Genomic DNA, 24349 nt, shown 5'->3' on the forward strand with positions numbered 1-24349 from the left:
GACTACGCCATTACAGATATGGACCCGGCAAATATTAGCGCCTTCATAGTCACCCCACAAACGCACCTGTCAGACCACAGCCAACTTCTCCTGTACATAAAATCTACAGAGAAACCATCCACACAAAAGCCACAGCAGAGCAGCCTCTACAACCGACCTCCATCCTATAAATGGTCCAAGACGTCAGAAATAAAATATAAAGAGGCTCCCAACAGACCGGAATTACAAGAGATGCTCCACAACTTCTACAGCTACAAGTACAAGTCAAACCCAGAAGGAGTGAATCAAGCTGCAAAAGACCTCAACAAAATATTCCACACCATGGCCAAATTGTCCGACCTCAAACAAGTCAACTACAAGAGGCCAAAAGAAAAGCAGATCAATGGTTGGTTTGACAAAGAGTGTAAAGCCGTTCGAAAGACCCTGAGAACAGCCTCAAACAATAAACACAGAGACCCCAACAACCCAGACCTGAGGGAAGCCTATGACACCATACAAAAGCAATACAAAACCATCCTCAGGAGGAAGAAGCAGAGCTACATCTCTACCAAACTTAGCCAACTCCAAGACGCCCTCCAAGACAACTCCTTCTGGGAAATATGGAGCCACATGGACACAAAGAGCAAGAAAAAGACTGATACCCATATCCAAAATGGCAACATCTGGCTCCAGTACTTCAGAGACCTCTACAAAGACATCCCAAAAGAAGGACTAAGCCAAGAACAGGAAAACATAACATCAAAACTAAAGGCAATGGAAGAGAAAATCAAAAACTTCCAAAACCCACTGGACACACCAATTACATTACAGGAAGTTGCAGAGAAAATCACTTCCATAAAGTGTAAAAAATCTAGTGGTCTGGATGGAATCCCCCCAGAGATGTTGAAGTACAGCCCACCAGAAATTCAAGCTGCAATGGTTAAACTGTTCAACATTGTGCTGAGTGCTGGCTACTTCCCTCGTACCTGGAACCAAGGACTCATTACACCGATCCACAAGAGTGGGGACAGGTATGACCCTGCCAACTACAGAGGCATATGTGTCAGCAGTAACTTGGGAAAACTGTTCAACAGCATCCTAAACAAAAGGATCATCAGTTTCCTTACCGAGCACAATGTCCTGAGCAAAAGCCAAGCAGGGTTCGTGCCAAACCACCGCACCACGGACCACATCTACACCCTGCACAGTCTCATTCAGAGCCACGTCCACAATACAAAGCATGGGAAGATATACGCCTGCTTTGTAGACTTTAAAAAGGCCTTTGACTCAGTGTGGCACCCGGGCTTGTTCTTAAAAATGCTGGAAAGCGGAATAGGAGGAAAGACCTACGATGTCATCAAAAGCTCCTACACCGAGAACCTCTGCAGCGTGAGTGTGAACGGTAGAAGAACGGCTTATTTCCAGCAGAGCCGAGGAGTCAGACAGGGCTGCAGCCTAAGTCCAACGCTCTTCAATATTTACATCAATGAGCTGGCTGCTGCTCTGGAATCTTCACCTGCTCCAGGTCTCACACTCCATGACGCCCAGGTGAAATTCTTGCTCTATGCAGATGACCTACTGCTGGTGTCACCAACCGAGAAAGGTCTCCAAGACAACCTACAAATTTTGGAGAAATTCAGCTCCACATGGGCACTACCGATCAATCTAAAGAAAACCAACATCATGGTGTTCCAGAAGAGAAAAAGAAGATTTGACCAGCATCCTTCATTTGTCGTAAACGGCTGCACTCTAACAGGAACAGACAAATACACCTACTTGGGCCTGGAAATTCACCAGTCAGGGAGCTTTAAACAAGCCATAGAGACCCTGAAAAACAAGGCCTGCAAAACCTTTTATGCCATCCGAAGGAAATTGTATCATCTGAAGCCACCAGTGAGGGTCTGGCTAAAAATCTTCGATTCCATCATTGCCCCAATCCTCCTGTATGGCAGCGAAGTCTGGGGCCCTCACACTTACCCAGATTGGTCAAGGTGGGATTCCAGCCCAACAGAAATATTCCACCTGGAATTCTGTAAGCACCTTCTCCAGGTCCATCGAAGCACCTCCAACAGCGCCTGTCGAGCTGAGCTGGGCAGATTCCCTCTACACCTAGCAGCTCTGAAGAGGTCACTATCATTTCAGGCTCACCTACAGAGTAGCAATCCAAGCTCCCATCACCACAAAGCTCTGATACATATACGTGGGCCAGATGAACCAGGACCCCTGGCACAGCTCTCCCAAACCCAACTGGACAAAATAACCAATCACAGCAGCCTGACAAGAACCAGAATCAGGAAGATGGTAGACGAGGGCCAGGAGAGGTATGTCAGTGACTGGAGGACCGACATCAACACCTCACAGAAACTGACCACGTACCAGAGTCTACAGAGAGACTACAGACTGGCCCCGTATCTGGAGAAAATCCCGGACCCCAGAGACCGCAGGACCCTGAGCCGATATAGACTCAGTGCCCACAGTCTAGCCATCGAATCCGGTCGACACAAGCAGAGCTACAAGCCAAGGGAGGACAGACTGTGCCAACACTGTGACCTGGAGGCCCTGGAGGATGAAACCCACTTCCTGCTACACTGCACCAAGTACTCAGCAGTGAGGGACACTCACTTCAGGAGACTCTCCCATCTCTTCCCGGATTTCAGCTCCATGAAGGAGGAAGAGAAAATATATATCCTGCTGGGGGAAGAAGAGAGCGCAGTGGAGATAGCAGCGCGGTATGTGAGCGAATGTCATAGACTTCGAGAAAGAGAACTATGATAAGCCATGGACTTCCATAGCCCCCCATCCCAGATGTGGCCCCCCAATCCCCACCCTGGATATGCCCCATCCACCGTTACCACAGTCCCCACCGTGGATATGCCCCATCATAAGCCATGGACTTCCATAGCCCCCATCCTAGAAGTGCCCCCACAGTCCCCACCCTGGATGTGCCCCATCCATCCTTCCTACAATCCCCACCCACCATCCCCACAGCCCCAGGCCCTAATGTACACTTGCTTTGGCAAAACTAATTTGTATTTGGTCCTGCCAATAAAGCTTATTTGATTTGATTTATATATATATATATATATATATATATATATATATATATATATATATATATATATATATATATATATATATATATATATATATATATATATATATATATATATATATATAAATATAAATATATATATAAATATATATATATAAATATATAAATATATATATAAATATAAATATATATATATAAATATAAATATATATATATATATATGTATATAAATATATATATATATATACATATATATACATATACATATACATATATATATATATATACATATATATATACATATATACATATATACATATACATATATATATACATATACATATACATATACATATACATATACATATACATATACATATACATATATACATATATATATATACACATACATATATATACACACACACACACACACCTGGCTAAAAGTATTGGCACCCCTGCAATTCTGTCAGATAATACTCAGTTTATTCTTGAAAATGGTTGCAATCACAAATTCTTTGGTATTATTATCTTCATTTAATTTGTCTTCAATGAAAAAAAAAAATTGTCATAAAGCCAAATTGGATATAATTCCACACCAAACATAAAAAGGGGGCGGACAAAAGTATTGGCACTGTTTGAAAAATCATGTGATGCTTCTGTAATTTGTGTAATTAACAGAACCTGTAACTTACCTGTGGCACCTAACAGGTGTTGGCAATAACTAAATCACACTTGCAGCCAGTTGACATGGATTAAAGTTGACTCAACCTCTGTCCTGTGTACTTGTGTGTACCACATTGAGCATGGAGAAAAGAAAGAAGACCAAAGAACTGTCTGAGGACTTGAGAATCCAAATTGTGAGGAAGCATGAGCAATCTCAAGGCTACAAGTCCATCTCCAAAGAACTGAAAGTTCCTGTGTCTACGGTGCGCAGTGTCATCAAGACGTTAAAAGCCCATGGCACTTTGGCTAACCTCCCTAGATGTGGAAGGAAAAGAAAAATTGACGAGAGATTTCAACGCAAGATTGTGCGGATGGTGGATAAAGAACCTGCTTTACATGTTACGATTCTGCAAACGATATCGTATGCGATCGTAACCGCCCGCATCGTATGTGCGGCACGTTCAATTTTGTTGAATGTGCCGCACAAACGATTAACCCCCGTCACACGTACTAACCAATCCATACGGCGTCGATGTGGGCAGCGAACGTCCACTTCCTGGAGTGGGAGGGACGTTCAGCGTCACATTGACGTCACGCTTCATCCGGCCAAGAGAAGCGGAGAGGCGGAGATGAGCGGGACGTAAACATCCCGCCCACCTCCTTCCTTCCACATTGCTGGCCGGGAGCCGCAGGACGCAGGTAAGATCTGTTCATCGTTCCCGGGGTGTCACACACTGCGATGTGTGCTACCCCGGGTACGATGAACAACCTGACGTTCAATTCATGAGGAATGAATGACGTGCGTGCGATGAACGTTTTACCATTCATTCGCAATCGCATGTATCTGTTACACACTACAATGTATCTTACGATGCCGGATGTGCGTCACTTACGACGTGACCCCGCCGACACATCGTAAGATATATTGTAGTGTGTAAAGCGGGCTTAACATCCAAACAAGTTCAAGCTGCCCTGCAGTCCGAGGTTACGGCAGTGTTAAACCATACTATCCGTCGGCGTCTGAATGAAAAGGGTCTGTATGGTAGGATACCCAGGAAGACCCCACTTCTTACCCCGAGGCATAAAAAAGCCAGGCTGGAGTTTGCCAAAACTTACCTGAGAAAGCCTAAAACGTTTTGGAAGAATGTTCTCTGGTCAGATGAGACAAAAGTAGAGCTTTTTGGGAAAAGCCATCAACAGAGTTTACAGGGAAAAAAAGAGGTATTCAAAGAAAAGAACACGGTCCCTACAGTCAAACATGGTGGAGGTTCCCTGATGTTTTGGAGTTGCTTTGCTGCCTCTGGCACTGGACTGCTTGACCGAGTGCATGGCATTATGAAGTCTGAAGACTACCAACAAATTTTTTAGCATAATGTAGGGCCCAGTGTGAGAAAGCTGGGTCTCCCTCAGAGGTCATGGGTCTTCCAGCAGGACAATGACCCAAAACACACTTCAAAAAGCACTAGAAAATGGTTTGATAGAAAGCACTGGAGACTACTAAAGTGGCCAGCAATGAGTCCAGACCTGAACCCCATAGAACACCTGTGGAGAGATCTCAAAATGGCAGTTTGGAGAAGGCACCCTTCAAATCTCAGGGACCTGGAGCAGTTTGCCAAAGAAGAATGGTCTAAAATTCCAGCAGACCATTGTAAGAAACTCACTGATGGTTACCGGAAGCGGTTGTTCGCAGTTATTTTGGTTAAAGGTTGTGCAACCAAGTATTAGGCTAAGGGTGCCAATACTTTTGTCTGGCCCATTTTTGGAGTTTTGTGTGAAATGATCAATGATTTGATTTTTGTTTCATTCTCTTTTGTGTTTTTTCATTGCAAGCAAAATAAATGAAGATAATAATACCAAAGAATTTGTGATTGTAATCATTTTCAGGAAGAAACTGAATATTCTCTGGCAGAATTGCATGGGTGCCAATACTTTTGGCCCGCACTGCATGCGTGCGTGCGTGTGTGATTGGCATCTGCACCGTCGCAGCTACAGCCACAAAATTTTGCACACTCACACGTCTGGACCCAGAGAGCGTCATAGGCTATGTTTTGAGGGGAAATTTTAACCCCGCTCTTTACAGTTATTCGCCAAAAAACCTGCCTCCATTAAAGCGAATGGAGCTGGGAGCCACAGTGCAGCCAGAACTTCAGAAGAATGCGCAGCCACGCCCTTATATGGAATGTTGGCGTGTCGCAATGCAGCCAGGGAAAGAGAGACAGGGTAAGAGACAGACAGACAGAGGGAAAGAGACAGACATAGGGAAACAGAAAGGGAAAGAGACAGACAGACAGAGGGAAAGAGACAGAGGGAAAGAGACAGACAGACAGAGGGAAAGAGACAGACAGAGGGAAAGAGACAGACAGAGGGAAAGAGACGACAGAGGGAAAGAGACGACAGAGGGAAAGAGACGACAGAGGGAAAGAGACGACAGAGGGAAAGAGACGACAGAGGGAAAGAGACGACAGAGGGAAAGAGACGACAGAGGGAAAGAGACGACAGAGGGAAAGAGACGACAGAGGGAAAGAGACGACAGAGGGAAAGAGACGACAGAGGGAAAGAGACAGAGATAGATAGACAGGCAAAGAGATTGAGACAGACGGAGAAAGAGACAGAGAGAGAGACAGAGAGATATATACAGAGGGGGAGACAGACAGAGAATGGGAGAGAAACAGAGAGACCGTTACTATCCCAGGCGTTAATGCATTCTATTTATACATTCTATCCCGGGAATGTTAATACATTCTATTTTGTTAACAACAGTTATTAACCCGGGCGAAGCCGGGTAGTACAGCCAGTATAATATATATATATATAATATATATATAATATATATATATATATATATATATATATACACACACACACACACACACACACACATATATATATAAAAAAGTGTCATATCTTCAGTGTTGTCACATCAAGCCAAGAACAGACTGACTCACCTGGAGGGAGGCTGCCATAGATTACAGCACATTCTAAACCCCGTGCCTCAATTTGCCGGCTGACAGAGAAGATGTCGTTCTTATTGAAGCAAACTATACAGTCACCAGGCCTGAGATTATTCAATGACTGGAGCGCATGATCCAAAATCTTAAGAGATGTCAGTCTTTCATAATGCCGTACCTTAAGAAAAAATAAATCAAAAAGGATACTGTGTATAATACAAATCTCTACAGAGCAACCAATTAGAGGTCAATTATTTGCGCTTTCATTCAGTATAAGGCCTCACTATTCCGGATCAATATCACATATAATCTAATAAAGATATCCACAGAAATCTTCTGTTGACAAATACTATTCTTTACATACAATTTATTTTTACTTCTCTTTGCAAAAACAACTAATTCTGGCATACAACATTGTATGTCAAGTTATAGATGCGCTCTCTTCGAGGAACCAAATGGCAGAAGTCTATGCACCATCATATAGGATGCACGAGACCAAAATGCAATCTATCAGCATAATATGACTGTTCAAACCTGTCCAAGCAGAGGCGCTCGGCCCAGCCAAAGAGTTCGGTGCACTTTCTACCTACTTGTTTTCTATCTATCACCTCCTTTCTCTAGCTGCAGTGCATATAATATTACATTACCGATCTCTGTAGCTATTCTTACTACAGTATATACCGTGCCAGTATAAAAAAAAAAAAAATATATAATAATATTACCTCTACTTCTTCCCCGGTTGTATACATCAGCTCTGTGACTAAATTAATAGCGGCCATCTCCCCACACACATGAATTTCTTGAGCACAGAGACCTAGAACAGAAAATTGAGCAGTTTCAATTGAAAAGAAGAGAAGGCAAAGATCAGAAAAGGAAAGAGGAGCACAGAGAAAGTAGAAAAGGGAATAAAAAAAAAGAAAAATTTGGGTACTCACCGTAAAACAGCCATCACTTCATTGGGGGATACAGGAAACTATTGATGCATGTTGTTGCCACATGGAGGCTGACACTAGGCAATAAAGAGAATTTTGTTTACTTACCGTAAATTCTTTTTCTTATAGTTCCGTAATGGGAGACCCGGACCATGGGTGTATAGCTTCTGCCTCCGGAGGACACACAAAGTACTACACTAAAAAGTGTAGCTCCTCCCTCCGAGCATATACACCCCCTGGATAACCAAATATAGCCAGTTTAGTGCAAAAGCTGAAGGAGAATAGCCACCCACAAGTAGAGATAGAGCAAAAAAAACGGAACAACCGGAGCCTCTGTCTACAACAACAGCCGGTGATAACACGCGGAACAAGAAACTGCCAACAGGCAACAGGGAGGGTGCTGGGTCTCCCATTACGGAACTATAAGAAAAAGAATTTACGGTAAGTAAACAAAATTCTCTTTTTCTTTATCGTTCCTATGGGAGACCCAGACCATGGGACGTCTCAAAGCAGTCCATGGGTGGGAAATAAACAGAAAACTGAGAAGTAGGCGAAACCTAACTTCACAAATGGGCGACAGCCGCCTGAAGGATGCGTCTGCCCAAGCTCGCATCTGCCGAAGCATGAGCATGCACTTGGTAGTGCTTCGAAAAGGTGTGCAGACTAGACCAAATGGCAGCCTGACAGACCTGCTGAGCCGTAGCCTGGTACCTGAAAGCCCAAGAGGCACCGACAGCTCTGGTCGAGTGTGCCTTGATCCCCGGCGGGGGAGGCACCTGAGTACACTGGTAGGCATCAGAAATGGCCGACCTAATCCAACGAGCCAGGGTTGGTTTAGAAGCCGAGAGGCCCTTACGCCGACCTGTGGTCAGCACAAAGAGAGGTGCACCGCCTAAGAACAGCGGTGCGTGACACATAGATCCGGAGCGCCCGCACCAGATCTAAAGTATGCAACGCTTTTTCAAAGCGATGAACAGGAGCCGGACAAAAGGAAGGCAATGAAATGTCCTGGTTAAGGTGGAAAGGAGATACCACCTTAGGGAGAAAGTCCGGAGTAGGACGGAGAACCACCTTGTCTTGATGAAAAACCAAAAAAGGTGACTCCGAAGAGAGAGCAGCTAAATCAGAGACTCTCCTGAGGGAAGTTATGGCCACTAGAAAGACGACTTTCTGTGAAAGACGAAACAAAGAAACCTCCCTAAGAGGCTCAAAGGGGGGTTTCTGCAAGGCCGTGAGGACCAGATTAAGGTCCCAGGGATCCAAAGGCCGCCGGTAAGGCGGAATGATGTGAGATGCGCCCTGCATAAAAGGTGCGCACCTGAGCCAGCCGGGCGATACGCCGCTGGAACAACACTGACAGAGCCGAGACCTGTCCCTTGAGGGAATTGAGGGATAGTCCTAGCTGCAGACCGGACTGTAGAAAGGACAGGATGGTCGGCAAGGAAAAAGGCCAAGGGGCATGGCCGGAAGACCGACACCAGGACAGGAAAATTCTCCAAGTCCTGTGATAAATTTTGGCCGAGGAAGACTTCCGAGCCTGAGTCATAGTGGAGATGACTTCGGGAGGAATGCCAGAAGTCGTCAAGATCCAGGACTCAAGAGCCACGCCGTCAATCTGAGAGCCGCAGAATTCTGGCGGAAAAACTGGCCTTGTGAGAGAAGGTCTGGGCGGTCCGGAAGATGCCACGGCACCTCTACGGACAGATGGAGCAGGTCTGGGTACCAAGCTCGCCTGGGCCAGTCTGGAGCAATGAGGATGACCCGACGGCCCTCCATTCTGATCTTGCGCAGGACTCTGGGAAAGAGAGCTAGAGGGGGAAACACGTAAGACAGACGAAACTGGGACCAATCCTGAACCAGCGCATCCGCTGCAAAGGCCTGAGGATCGTGGGAGCGAGCCACGTAAACCGGGACCTTGTTGTTGTGCCGGGATGCCATTAGATCCACTTCCGGAGTGCCCCACTTGCGGCAGATTGACCGAAACACTGCCGGATGCAGAGCCCACTCGCTGCTGTCCACGGTTTGACGGCTGAGATAATCTGCCTCCCAGTTTTCTACGCCTGGGATGTGGACTGCGGATATGGTGGACTTGGAGTCCTCCGTCCACTGAAGGATGCGTTGAACCTCCAACATTGCCAGGCGGCTGCGAGTCCCGCCCTGGTGATTAATGTAGGCAACCGCTGTCACGTTGTCTGACTGGACTCGAATGTGCTTGCCCGCCAACAGGTGGTGAAAGGCTACGAGAGCTAGGAGCACAGCTCTGATTTCCAGCACATTGATCGAGAGGGCTGATTCGGACGGAGTCCAAGTGCCCTGTGCTCGGTGGTGGAGAAATACTGCTCCCCAGCCGGATAGACTGGCATCCGTGGTGAGGATCACCCACGACGGGGCCAGGAAGGAGCGTCCCTGAGACAGAGAGAGGGGCCGAAGCCACCACTGAAGAGAGCTCCTGGTCTGTGGCGACAGAGCCACCAACCTGTGCAAGGAAGAAGTCCGCTTGTCCCAACAGCGGAGAATGTCCAGCTGCAGAGGACGCAGATGGAACTGGGCAAAGGGAACCGCTTCCATTGACGCCACCATCTGACCCAGCACCTGCATTAGGTGCCTGATGGAATGACGGCGGGGCCTCAGCAGAGAGCGCACCGCCAGATGGAGGGACTGCTGTTAGACTAAGGGCAGCGTGACAAGTGCCGGCAGAGTCTCGAATTGCATCCCTAGGTACGTGAGTTTCTGGGTCGGAGTCAGAGTGGACTTGGGCAGATTGACAAGCCACCCGAATTGGGCTAGAGTGGCGAGAGTGAGCGAGACACTCCGCTGACAGTCTGCACTGGATGAAGCCTTGACTAGAAGGTCATCCAGGTAAGGAATCACTGCCAACCCCTGGAGGTGCAGAACCGCAACCACTGCTGCCATGACCTTGGTGAATACTCGAAGGGCCGTGGCTAACCCGAAGGGGAGAGCCACGAATTGGAAATGTTCCTCTCCGATTGCAAAACGTAGCCAACGCTGGTGTGAAACTGCAATTGGCACATGCAGATAGGCATCTCTGATGTCGATGGATGCCAGGAAATCTCCTTGGGTCATCGAGGCAATGACTGATCGCAGAGACTCCATGCGAAAATGCCACACCTGAACATGCTTGTTGAGAAGCTTGAGATCCAGGATGGGCCGGAAGGAACCGTCCTTTTTGGGGACTAGGAAGAGATTTGAGTAGAAACCTCTGAACCGTTCCCTGGCGGGAACCGGTACAATTACTCCGTTGGCCTGCAAGGATGCCACAGCCTGAGAGAAGGCGGGGGCCTTTGAGCAGGGGGGAGTTGACAGAAAAAATCTGTTTGGCGGGCTGGAAGAGAATTCTATCCTGTAGCCGTGGGAGATGATATCCCGCACCCACTGATCGGACACGTGTTGAAACCACACGTCGCCAAAGTGGGAGAGCCTGCCACCGACCAAGGGCGTTGCTGGCTCGGCCAGATAGTCAAGAGGAGGCTGCCTTCGTGGCAGCAGCTCCTGCGGACTTCTGAGGACGCGGCTTCGTGCGCCAGTTGGGCTTCTGGTCCTTGGCTGAGTTAGTGGACGAGGCCGAGGGCTTAGAGGACGACCAGTTAGAGGAACGAAAGGAACGAAACCTCGACTGGTTCCTGCCCTGGACAGGTTTCCTGGTTTTAGTTTGTGGCAAGGAAGTACTCTTCCCGCCAGTAGCTTCCTTAATAATCTCATCCAGTTGTTCACCGAACAGCCTGGACCCAGCAAATGGGAGCCCAGCAAGGTACTTCTTTGAAGAAGCGTCTGCCTTCCACTCTAAGCCACAAGATCCTGCGGATAGCGAGGGAATTAGCCGAAGCCACCGCAGTGCGGTGAGAAGCCTCCAGCATGGCAGACATGGCGTAGGCTGAAAAAGCTGAAGCCTGGGAAGTTAAGGCAACCATTTCAGGCATAGAGTCCCTAGTGAGGGAATGCATCTCCTCCAGAGAAGCAGAGATGGCCTTGAGAGCCCACACTGCTGCAAAAGATGGGGAAAACGAGGCCCCTGCCGCCTCATATACAGATTTGGCCAGAAGGTCAACCTGGCGGTCAGTGGGATCCTTAAGTGAGGTGCCATCAGCCACTGACAACTGTCCGGGCTGAGAGTCTAGACACCGGAGGGTCTACCTTTGGTGAGTGAGCCCACTCCTTGACCACCTCTGGTGGAAAAGGAAAACGGTCATCAGAACCACGCTTTGGGAAGCGTTTGTCAGGACAGGCCCTGGGCTTGGTCACAGTGGCCTGAAAACTGGAGTGGTTAAAGAACACACTCCTTGTTCTCTTAGGCAAGGTAAACTGGTGCTTTTCTGCCAGAGAGGGTTGTTCCTCTGATACTGGCGGATTGAGGTCCAGTACAGAATTAATGGATGCAATCAAATCACTAACATCTGCGTCACCCTCGGTCAGATCAATGGGGCACATGGAGGTAGCATCCGAGCCCCTAGAAAAGACATCCTCCTCGTCCTGCGAGTCAGCTCGTGAATCAGAGCCGCGGGACGAGGAAGGAGAGGGGACCCTGCGTCTCCTTTTAGGAGGACGGGGTCTGGGAGCAGATGAAGAATCCTCTGTGAGCTCTGGAGAGCGAGCCGAAGCAGCAGAGGCGCCCTGAGAAGGGGGCTGATGCATGCTCAGCAGAGTCCGGGACAACTCTCCCATGGAGTCGGCAAAGGACTGGGAGATAGACTTAGAGAAGGATTCTACCCAAGCCGGGGGTTCAGCCACCGGGGCCGGAGCAGCCGGAGGGACCACTGGGGAGACTCCAGGCTGAGGCACCACCATGTTAGAGCAGGCATCACAATGTGGATATGTGCTCGGTTCAGGCAGTACGAGCTTACATGCAGTGCATATGGAGTACAGCCTTGCTCCTAGTGTGAGACATGCTGCTGAGGTGGGGGCTCTGCCAGAATGACCCCCAGAGAGTGTATAAGAAGGTCCACAACCGGAGGTTGTGGCTTACCAGACCGTTTGTGTGCCCTCCGGATCCCACAGCTCGGACCCCCAGACAGATTAGCAGAGATGCTGCAGCCAGCGCCGATCAGTGTGAGGACGCTGATAAAATGGCGCCGGAGCGAGGAGAGGGGGCGGGGCCTAGTGAAAGAGCGGGCTCCGGAGGGCCAAGGAGATATACAGGGAGGAAAACATCTCCTCAGAGAGGAGTGTCCTCCCCTGTGCCGAACGGCCGGTGGGCGGAGCCGCACTGTCCCCTTGCATGACTGACATGCAGGGGCAGTGAAAACGAAACTAGGCCTCAGGCGAAGCCGGGGCCTAAATTTTACAATGCGGCCGGCGCGCAGGCACCCTCGGTGCGGTTCTCTGGTGAAAACCAGAGAACCGGCCGGAAATGTCACAAAGGTTAAATAACACTCTCCCCAACATTAAAGTGCAAGGGACCCCCCTGACAATAACGTCTCAATACTTAGCTTGTGAGACGCAGGGCCAGGTCCCTGAGGGATGAGTGCTCCGTCCGGCAGGATCATGAAAGGGCTGCGGATGGAGACCGGTCTCCTGCAAGGCAGTGAGAACCGTGCTGACTCCCACTTAAAGCCAGAGCCCGAGGGATGGTGAAGGAGCGCGGCATGTAAGGCTCCAGCCCTGAAATCAACCTTAACAACACAGTGGGGTGAGAAGGGACATGCCGGGGGTCCAGGCTTGGACCCACTTTTCTTCAAACTCTTTAAAATCAAAAATCAGATGAGAATGCATGTGTGGATGTGTGCCTCCTGAACACAAAGCATTGAACTGGCTATATTTGGTTATCCAGGGGGTGTATATGCTCGGAGGGAGGAGCTACACTTTTTAGTTTAGTACTTTGTGTGTCCTCCGGAGGCAGAAGCTATACACCCATGGTCTGGGTCTCCCATAGGAACGATGAAGAAAGAAAGGTTTGCTGCTCCTCAGTTGGATATACTCGCCAACTGGAGCCAAGTGTGAAAGCAGAAGAGGAGCAACCTAAAATAAATTACAGACTGGCCCAAGGAAGGCATTAAGAAAAAGGTGGGTGCAGGGTCCACCAGCGAAGGCCATGTGAAAGATTTGATGGCATTTTTTCTATCGCTTAATTAAACAAACCATAGAACGTCCTACAGCTGTGCCCAAGGATGGGAAGAAAGGGACTAGAAAAATGGAAGAGCATAGGCGAACTTTGCAGGGCGGAAACTACCCACTGTAATTTGCAAAACCTTACTGTCTAGGCCTGAACTTGCCAAGACAAAAAGGGTAAGAAGGTGTGAACTTGGAAAGGGCAAGTACCGATAACTAGGAAAATCGCCTAGAGGGCTGCCAAATAGAGGCTTGATGACGAACAGTTCTGGAGGCCTCAGTCACAGGTGAGAAGAGCCAGAACCCCGAAGAGGGCATTCTGTCCATTGTCCAATATGCGTCCATGATGGCAACCATTTCTTACAGGATGAGCAAATAAAAATGCAAGACTAGAGAGGGGGAGAGATAAGAGTGCTTCTCCCTAAGATTAGGCATTGATTGCAGATGGGAAAGGAGAAGGCTTAGTAAAAAAAAAACCAAAAACCCAAAAACAAAAATGACAGAGCCTACCAGTTTCTGAAGCATATAAGGAACTGCTGAGAAACTGTGAGCGACAATCCAGAAGTTAATAGGAGCCTGTGCTGGAGCGTAAGGAATTAAGATGGAGCCGATAGAGGAAGGCTGTGACAGGCCAAGGAGGTGTGGGCGGGGCTGATAGGGCATAAAGACTGACCACACACGTCATTGGAGGGCGTTGTGGAGACAAACGGGACAACAAGGATTCAATGACACTGGGGGCCTAAATTTTGGAATGTATCCACTGGTGGTGGCGGGCTGGCGTAAAGGGAACGGGAAAAGGTCAGAAGGGCCTGAAAAAGAAGCCTGCTTATCTTCAGTGACAACAGGAGCCTCCACTGCTGGAAGTTGCTTGGAAGAAAAGCGCAAGTACTTTTTCCTGAAGATGAAATCCAGGTCCTTCACAGACTTGAAAGAAGGTCTACAGGAACCTCATGGAGGGGAGTCGCTGGTACTGGTCCGTCTTCCTTCTTTGCACAGTCTCACTCTGGTGAGTGTGCGGTACTTGAGATGGATGGCGAGGACCGACCTCCTGGATGCCTATAACCACTGAAGTGTTTGGGGTAAAGGTCCTCTGCGCAGATCAGAGAGCATATGATGTAGATTAGACTGCACTGTTCTCTTAGGGGGTGACGGAGTGGTTCTCCCACTCTGTTTACTCAATCACAAGCGGAGCATGGATTAAAAAAAAAAAAAAAAAAGAAACAAAACAAAAAACGTCAGATAGAAACGGGTCCAAGGTGAACCAGTGTCTTCCTCCTACGGACACTAAGCTTATTTTTTTTCTTGCCTAGCGTCAGCCCTCTGGTGGAAACAGCATCCACTCATGGTTTCCGGTGTTCCTCAATGAAGCAATAGAGAAAGGAGGATTACAGAAGGGGAGAATAATAATGTAACATACCTAGAAGTGCTCTTGTCCAAGCCCAACCTCTCCCAGGATCTCTTATCATCTGAATTTCATCTATCACAGCTACCTCATCTAAAAAAAACAAAAAAAAAAAAAAACAAAACAAAAAAACAAAAAACAAAAACACACAATGATTAGTATCCTAATACCATAATAAAGATGTGGAGTTTTAAGTGCACAGGAGGTTGCTTACAAGGAGTGTTCACGCTGCACATCTCCACCGTGCAGGCTGCGTGTGCTGAAGCCTTTCCTTCTGGATCAACATAGATCAGCTCCTCTCCAGTGATTAAATCACAAGGAACACCCTATAAAAAAAGAAAATATATAATAGATACTATCTAAATTGTTTGCAACATCGTAGGCCCATTCACACGTCTATGATAAAAAAAACACACGTTTTTTCACAGTCCCTGTTGAAGGTGCGTATGGCCATCCGTGTGCCATGATTTTTCTCCACCCATTGATTTTAATGGGTCTGCATATGTCCATGTCTCCGGTATGTATGAAAATGTATGTCATACGTACCGGAATCACTTATGTGTGAAGGGGGCCTTACACAGAGAAAATACAGGAAGGTGTATGGTCTGCTAGAGGTAAGAAGTCAGTATTAAAGTAATATTACTTATTTGATGGTGTAGATGGTGTGTAATATAACGGTCAAGAGTAAGCAATTCTCACCGCATCGTTGCTTTTCTTGTAGATCTCATGTGCAAGCAGTTTTAAAGGGCCACAATAAATCCCAGATTTGGCCCCCAGGTATCTCTGGATCGCATGATAGGTTTTGCCACTGTTAGTAGGTCCAGCGTGAAAAATAATCTTGCGCTGAATTGCTCTCGCTTCAGGATACCTACACCAAAATCACAGCAAGAGTTGTTCACAATGACGGATCTGAGAACATGATATTAGCAAAGCAAATCATACAAGAGTCCCTTCATACACGGCATATGAGAAGTGCCTAAAGGCCGCTTTACACGCTGCGATATCGGTACCAATATCGCTAGCGTGGGTACCCGCCCCCATCTGTTGTGTGACACGGGCAAAATCGCTGCCCGTGCCGCACAACATCGCCCAGACCCATTGTTATGGACAAAATTATGAACTATTATGAGTATATAAGAGTTACATGGAGATATCCATAAAGAACAGGATTTAAGATGGTGTTTGAACTGTACCACACATATATTTCTTGGCATAAGACTCAGACAGTCTGGGCTATTCTTGTGACAAGTGAATCATGCTGACATTGCTTGATATAAATGAGGAACCAAGCACATTACAGTAAATTGTATATCACAGAATAAGCTGTTCTACTTTATCCAATAGGAGACGTGTTACGTATTCTTGGCACCTAGCCAAGAATTCCCTTTAAATGTTTGTACAACTTCCAGAATAAATCAGTCTTACTTTCTATTCATATCTGAGTACGTCTCTAGTGTGAGTGAAAGAGAGTGGTATGCATGCTACCACGAGTGACTCATAATTTGGACTGCAGACAGTTTAAGAAGGATGCATGACTAGATTGCATCAAAGTAAATTTATGGCCAACATTTACACCGTCACACTACTTACCTGCCCGGTGACGTCGCTGTGACTGGCGAACCACCTCCTTTCTAAGGGGGCGGTTCGTTTAGCGTCACAGCGACGTAACAACAGCGTCACTGAACCGCCGCCCAATAGAAGCAGAGGGGCGGAGATGAGCGGGACGTAACATCCCGCCTACCTCTTTCCTTCCGCATAACGGCCGGGAGGCAGGTAAGGAGAGGTTCCTCGTTCCTGCGGTGTCACACGGAGCGATGTGTGCTGCCGCAGGAACGAGGAACAACTTTGTCACTGTTGCAGTAACGATTTTTGAGAATGGACCCCCATGTCACCGATGAGCGATTTTGCACGTTTTTGCAACGATGCAAAATCGCTCATAGGTGTCACACGCAACGGCATCGCTAATGCGGCCGGATGTGCATCACCAATTCCGTGACCCCAACGAGTTCGCATTAGCGATGTCGCAGCGTGTAAAACCCCCTTTAGAGTGTAAGTTACAACAAAAAATCTACAGCGATTGCACCCAAATAGAAATATTTATTTATTATTATAGCGCCATCTATTCCATGGCGTCTTACATGTGACAGGGGTACACATAATAGGGACAAGTACAATAATCATAGACAATACAAGGCACAGACATGTACAGGAGGAGAGAGGTCCCTGCCCGCGAGGGCTCACAGTCTATAAGGGATAGGTGAGGATACAAATAAAAAAGCCATACCAATTAGGAGGTAATCTCAAGTCACTTATTTTTCGAAGATCATCCATACAATCCAGCATTGGGAACACTTGCTTGGCATGCCTCATGAAGAATGGGAAAATATCATCCATGTGACCTAAATGAACAAGGCAGTCATTAGGCAGCTCCAATTGAAAAAACTTGCAACAAAGTAACTATTGGTAGATTACCTTGTTGTCTACATGTTTGGAAATGACTGCAAAAGTTAATTAACATTTCATAAGTAGTTCAATTACAAAGGTCCGTGCCTTTGGATCTCTACCAATCATTAGAATGAAGAGGTCCCAATGGATTTTTAGTTTAGCGATTTGGGCCACTAACTCCTATAGAACAGGTCTGCATTGCGGTTGTGAATTATCACTCCATTTATATCTACAATAAGGCCAGCAACATTAACTTTGGCAATCTCGGCTGAAAGCCAGAAGGATGCAGTTCTTTAATGGCTCATTGTAGCAGTCCTGGTTCACAGATTACATTTGTGACATACGTCTATGATATAATGTGATGGGGAGCAGGTATTAAACATGTGTAAATTAGAAAATGAGCCGTTCCTTATGAATTCTGGTGCACATACCAACTCCACAGCAAATATCGTTCAAGACAATGTGTAGATCTACTTGTAGAGGGTCACTTTCCATAACATATCTCCTGAAGCTGATAAAAGCTTGATGAAAAAGACGAGCTGTAAGAGAATGATACAATGAATGATACATTGCAGTTAGTGTGAACTGTTCTGTGTGTCTTGATTACATTTACATTCAGCACTACACCTTGCCTTCTGCCCAGAATCTGTCATTTCTAGGACCAAAAAATGGAGCATGCTCCCTCCAGAAAGTGACCCAGAAAGGGTTACTCAGATGTGAAATCGGATCATTGAGCAGCTGGAAGAATTTTAGTTTGGTCCTGGACTAGAAAATATTGTATTGCTGATAAATCAGTACACGCCCTTTACATACAATCTAATATAAGCCATGTTCATATTTGTATCATATTTTCAAAGTAGAACAAGGCAAACATGAGGAAATGGTGCTCAGGTAGGTCCCAGCTTACAGAGTATACCTGCAAGAACCTGGCACTCAATGTAAGATGCAAAAATAGAAATTCTTTATTAATATGTGCAATCCACTTCTAAATAGAATATTCCAGTGAGAACCTAGAACTTCATCAGATACCTGGATAGGAATAATGTATTAGAGAAGAGATGAACTAAGGCGCTGGGGAAACATCAATTGCCCTCTAATGGATGATGCCAGTGCTCCGATTCTGGCAGGAGTCTGCAGGGAATCTGCCTTACTTCTTCTCTTTTCTCTCACAATTCTCTTACTTACTATATAGAAAAGATTTTAGTGGTTTAGTTGAAAGAAAAAAAAATGATTTATTTGTTTGGAGAACACTTGGCATGACCAAGAGCTCAGTGCACCATTACACCCATCAGTTTGCATATGGAGCACAGTCATGGCTTGACTGACAGAGCTTATGCAACCACTGCCCGATCTCAATTAGGGGCTCTGCCCATGAGCACGGCCACTGCAAGAGCCCAGCCCCTCTCATACAGTGCCACTGCAGGCTCACACCCTCTCATATAGTGTCACTGCAAGAGCCCAGCCCCTCTCATACAGCGTCACTGCAAGAGCCCAGCCCCTCTCATAGTGTCACTGCAAGAGCCCAGCCCCTCTCATACAGTGCCACTGCAGGCTCACACCCTCTCATATAGTGTCACTGCAAGAGCCCAGCCCCTCTCATACAGTGCCACTGCAGGCTCACACCCTCTCATATAGTGTCACTGCAAGAGCCCAGCCCCTCTCATACAGCGTCACTGCAAGAGCCCAGCCCCTCTCATACAGTGTCACTGCAAGAGCCCAGCCCCTCTCATACAGTGTCACTGCAAGAGCCCAGCCCCTCTCATACAATGTCACTGCAAGAGCCCAGCCCCTCTCATACAGTGTCACTGCAAGAGGCCAGCCCCTCTCATACAGTGTCACTGCAAGAGCCCAGCCCCTCTCATACAGTGTCACTGCAAGAGGCCAGCCCCTCTCATACAGTGTCACTGCAAGAGGCCAGCCCCTCTCATACAGTGTCACTGCAAGAGCCCAACCCCTCTCATACAGTGTCACTGCAAGAGCCCAGCCCCTCTCATACAGTGTCACTGCAAGAGCCCAGCCCCTCTCATACAATGTCACTGCAAGAGCCCAGCCCCTCTCATACAATGTCACTGCAAGAGGCCAGCCCCGCTCATTCAGTGTCACTGCAAGAGCCCAGCCCCTCTCATACAGTGTCACTGCAAGAGCCCAGCCCCTCTCATACAGTGTCACTGCAAGAGGCCAGCCCCTCTCATACAGTGTCACTGCAAGAGGCCAGCCCCTCTCATACAGTGTCACTGCAAGAGCCCAGCCCCTCTCATTCAGTGTCACTGCAAGAGCCCAGCCCCTCTCATACAATGTCACTGCAAGAGCCCAGCCCCTCTCATACAATGTCACTGCAAGAGCCCAGCCCCTCTCATACAGTGTCACTGCAAGAGCCCAGCCCCTCTCATACAGTGTCACTGCAAGAGCCCAGCCCCTCTCATACAATGTCACTGCAAGAGCCCAGCCCCTCTCATACAATGTCACTGCAAGAGGCCAGCCCCGCTCATTCAGTGTCACTGCAAGAGCCCAGCCCCGCTCATTCAGTGTCACTGCAAGAGCCCAGCCCCGCTCATTCAGTGTCACTGCAAGAGCCCAGCCCCTCTCATACAGTGTCACTGCAAGAGCCCAGCCCCTCTCATACAGTGTCACTGCAAGAGCCCAGCCCCTCTCATACAGTGTCACTGCAAGAGCCCAGCCCCTCTCATACAATGTCACTGCAAGAGCCCAGCCCCTCTCATACAATGTCACTGCAAGAGCCCAGCCCCTCTCATACAGTGTCACTGCAAGAGGCCAGCCCCTCTCATACAGTGTCACTGCAAGAGCCCAGCCCCTCTCATACAGTGTCACTGCAGGCTCACCCCCTCTCATATAGTGTCACTGCAAGAGCCCAGCCCCTCTCATACAGTGTCACTGCAAGAGCCCAGCCCCGCTCATTCAGTGTCACTGCAAGAGCCCAGCCCCGCTCATTCAGTGTCACTGCAAGAGCCCAGCCCCGCTCATTCAGTGTCACTGCAAGAGCACAGCCCCTCTCATACAGTGTCACTGCAAGAGCACAGCCCCTCTCATACAGTGTCACTGCAGGCTCACCCCCTCTCATATAGTGTCACTGCAGGTTCACAACCCTGGTCACTGTCTGCAGAGTACAGTACAGAGCAGCCGCAGCAGATAGGAGCCAGCGATGACGGCTGCCAGTGATTAGACGAGAGTGCGGCAGGGTCCTCAGTATGTAAACTGAGGGGTGTAATGGTGCACTGAACATGCCAAGGGCCGCAAAACAACCTCATTTACAAACAAAGTACCGTATTTTTCGGACTATAAGACGCACCGGACTATAAGACGCACCCTGGTTTTAGAGGAGGAAAATAGGAAAATAAAATTTTAAGCAAAAAATGTGGTCATGACACACTGTTATGGGGCGAGGATCTGCTGCTGACACTGTTATGGGGGTAATGTCCCCAAATTCTCTACTAAGGTGCCACATCCTGGTAATGATCCTCCCTGCCTGGTATATACAGTATATGTCCCTCATCCTGCTATATACCGTAATCCTGCCATATAGCCGCATCCTGCTATATACTGGCATGTGGCCGCATCCTGCTATATAACCCATCATGGCATATGCCCCCATCCGGCTCATAATATGCCCCCATCCGGCTCATAATATGCCCCCATCCGGCTCATAATATGCCCCCATCCGGCTCATCATATGCCCCCATCCGGCTCATCATATGCCCCCATCCGGCTCATCATATGCCCCCATCCTGCTCATAATATGCCCCCATCCTGCTCATAATATGCCCCCATCCGGCTCATAATATGCCCCCATCCGGCTCATAATATGCCCCCATCCGGCTCATAATATGCCCCCATCCGGCTCATAATATGCCCCCATCCGGCTCATAATATGCCCCCATCCGGCTCATAATATGCCCCCATCCGGCTCATAATATGCCCCCATCCGGCTCATAATATGCCCCCATCCGGCTCATAATATGCCCCCATCCGGCTCATAATATGCCCCCATCCGGCTCATAATATGCCCCCATCCGGCTCATAATATGCCCCCATCCTGGTGTATGGCCGCATCCTGTGGCACATAAAAAAAATAAACGTTCATACTCACCTCACTTTACCTCACTCCCTGCAGCATCGCTCGTCCTCCCGTCTGTGTCAGCGGCAGCGCCGCTGATTGGAGCCGTACCCATTACCCTGCTGGATCGCGATCATCTCCTGTGTCTGTGCCAGTGTCCCGGCGGCTGCGTGTGGACAAGTGCGCACAGCGATGACGTCATCGCTGTGCGCGCCGCTAGTCTCCACTCAGCTGCCGGCACAAACACAGGAGATGATCGCGATCCAGCAGGGTAATGGGGACGGCTCCAATCAGCGGCGCTGCCGCTGACACAGACGGGAGGACGAGCGATGCTGCAGGGAACGGTGAGTACTGTACACTGATTCACTGCTCCCCGCGCTGATGATGATGCGCAGGGAGCAGTGAATACAGCCGCACATGATCACTCCAGGCCGTAGTTGCCAGGGGTGATCATGCGAGCCGGCTGTTTATCCCCCGCCCATCATCCCGCCCACCTGTCAGCGCCGGCTTCAGCGCTGAGGGATGATGGCGGGGGATGGGCGTGCATATTAAATGAGCGGGTCCATGTGGTCACGGCAGGCTGCTACAGCCTGCTCGTGCCCCCGATGACCCGCTCCACCGCAGCACCCACATTCCCCGCAGCCACATTCAGACCATAAGACGCACCCCCCACTTTCCCCCAACATTTGGGGGGAAAAAAGTGCGTCTTATGGTCCGAAAAATACGGTAAATCATTTTTTCTTGCAACTAAATCACTATGATCTATACTACCAGTATGATTTCATAGAAGACAAGTCCTGTTCATACTATAAGTGTTTTTTCATTTAGCGTTTTGGGGGTGACAAGACTCCCTCTAAACAAAACTGACCCATATGACATATAGACTGAATAGCAGAGTAACAATCCGTGGATATTGAGGATTTGGTTCTGACTTCTGTCGGGGGGAGATAAATTACTCAGAACTGTCGGAGCCAGCTAGGTGATCTTACCAGTCTGTGTAATAATGCTGGTAGTCAGGAAACACCAACTGCCCTAGAAGTAATTACTTAAGAAATAACGTTCCAGGGTTAAATTTCAAGGGTCATTAGCCACATGGCTGCTGGGGTCAGTCTTCTAGCAGTAGCACAATCACATACTGTCCAATCATTTGGACTGAGTCAACGCATATCATTTCTTACCATCCAAACCATTCTCAGCGGCCAGTTTTTGTATTTCTTTTCTTCTGTAAAACTTGTTTAAAATGTTCAAAACTTCACCTAGAAAACAAGTAAATAGATAAGGGAAATGGAATGGTTCAATAACCTTGGGTGAAAAAACAATATATAAAGTGAGCCTCCAGGGGAAAAATAATGGCAGAATTCCAATTTTTGCTGAGATTGCTTACAACAGTGATCCCCAACCTTTTCTACCTCGAGAGCCACATTCAGCTCTGAGAGGGTCACAAGCCACATCCAAAGCCCTCCCAAATAGTGACATCCAGCTCCGGCCTCCACCACAGTAGAGACACAAACCCCCATTACTGTATTAGAATGACAGGCAAAGCTTCTCCACCATAATCACACCAATGCAGTGTACTTGCTTCCAGGAGTTGCCATGCTCATTCGGTAATCTTGCATTACGCACTCCCATCACACCATCGCATCCACATTCAAGCCCCTCCATCTGCCAGTATCATCCTATGTAAGGGGTGCTTCACACACAGCGAGCTCGCTGCCGAGATCGCTGCTGAGTCACGCTTTTTGTGACGCAGCAGTGACCTCATTAGCGATCTCGCTGTGTGTGACACTGAGCAGCGATCTGGCCCCTGCTGCGAGATCGCTGCTCGTTACACACAGCCCTGGTTCGTTTTCTTCAAAGCCGCTCTCCTGCTGTGACACACAGATCGCTGTGTGTGACAGCAAGAGAGCGACAAATGAAGCGAGCAGGGAGCAGGAGCCGGCGTCTGACAGCTGAGGTAAGCTGTATCCAAGATAAACATCGGGTAACCAAGGTGGTTACCCGATATTTACCTTAGTTACCAGCCTCTGCAGCTCTCACGCTGCCTGTGCTGCCGGCTCCGGCTCTCTGCACATGTAGCTGCTGTACACATCGGGTTAATTAACCCGATGTGTACAGCAGCTAGGAGAGCAAGGAGCCAGCGCTAAGCAGTGTGCGCGGCTCCCTGCTCTCTGCACATGTAGCTGCATTACACATCGGGTTAATTAACCCGATGTGTACTGTAGCTAGGAGAGCAAGGAGCCAGCGCTCAGTGTGCGCGGCTCCCTGCTCCCTGCTCACACTGGTAACTAATGTAAACATCGGGTAACCATACCCGATGTTTACCTTAGTTACCAGTCTCCGCAGCTTCCAGACGGCGGCTCCGTGCAAGCGCAGCGTCGCTTGCACGTCGCTGCTGGCTGGGGGCTGTTCACTGGTCGCTGGTGAGATCTGCCTGTTTGACAGCTCACCAGCGACCATGTAGCGATGCAGCAGCGATCCTGACCAGGTCAGATCGCTGGTCGGATCGCTGCTGCATCGCTAAGTGTGAAGGTACCCTAAAGCTTAGCTCTTAATATATCTTTCCAACTCCAAGGCCAGATCTGATCTTCAGTATGAGGCCACTCACAAAAGCGGTCATCCGGAGACCTGCTCTTGATAGCCATTTCCTAAACCTGGTGCTAATAAAGTTGGCAGAAAGCCATGAGCCACATATCACGGTCCTGCGAGCCACAGATTGGGAATCCCTGGCTTAGAGACTTGTCTATGAATGTGGGACATGGAACCTTATGGACAAGTCCCATATAAATAAGT

At 48.2% G+C, this 24349-nt stretch overlaps 1 protein-coding gene across 1 annotated transcript in view; it reads right to left on the reverse strand.

Annotated features, from left to right (window-relative positions):
• The window catches only part of SUPV3L1 (Suv3 like RNA helicase), a 91383-nt gene that overhangs the window by 56482 nt on the left and 10552 nt on the right, over nucleotides 1-24349 (reverse strand). The window contains exons 2-9 of the mRNA XM_075352386.1: nucleotides 22738-22815; nucleotides 17919-18026; nucleotides 17327-17441; nucleotides 15742-15910; nucleotides 15257-15368; nucleotides 15058-15135; nucleotides 7368-7459; nucleotides 6643-6823 (exon numbers count right to left, since the gene is read on the reverse strand). Coding sequence (XP_075208501.1) covers nucleotides 6643-6823; nucleotides 7368-7459; nucleotides 15058-15135; nucleotides 15257-15368; nucleotides 15742-15910; nucleotides 17327-17441; nucleotides 17919-18026; nucleotides 22738-22815 — 933 coding nt within the window. The remainder of the gene's footprint in view (nucleotides 1-6642; nucleotides 6824-7367; nucleotides 7460-15057; nucleotides 15136-15256; nucleotides 15369-15741; nucleotides 15911-17326; nucleotides 17442-17918; nucleotides 18027-22737; nucleotides 22816-24349) is intronic.

This window comes from Anomaloglossus baeobatrachus, chromosome 5 (genome assembly GCF_048569485.1).
Source record: "Anomaloglossus baeobatrachus isolate aAnoBae1 chromosome 5, aAnoBae1.hap1, whole genome shotgun sequence".
In the NCBI taxonomy this organism is placed as follows: domain Eukaryota; kingdom Metazoa; phylum Chordata; class Amphibia; order Anura; family Aromobatidae; genus Anomaloglossus; species Anomaloglossus baeobatrachus.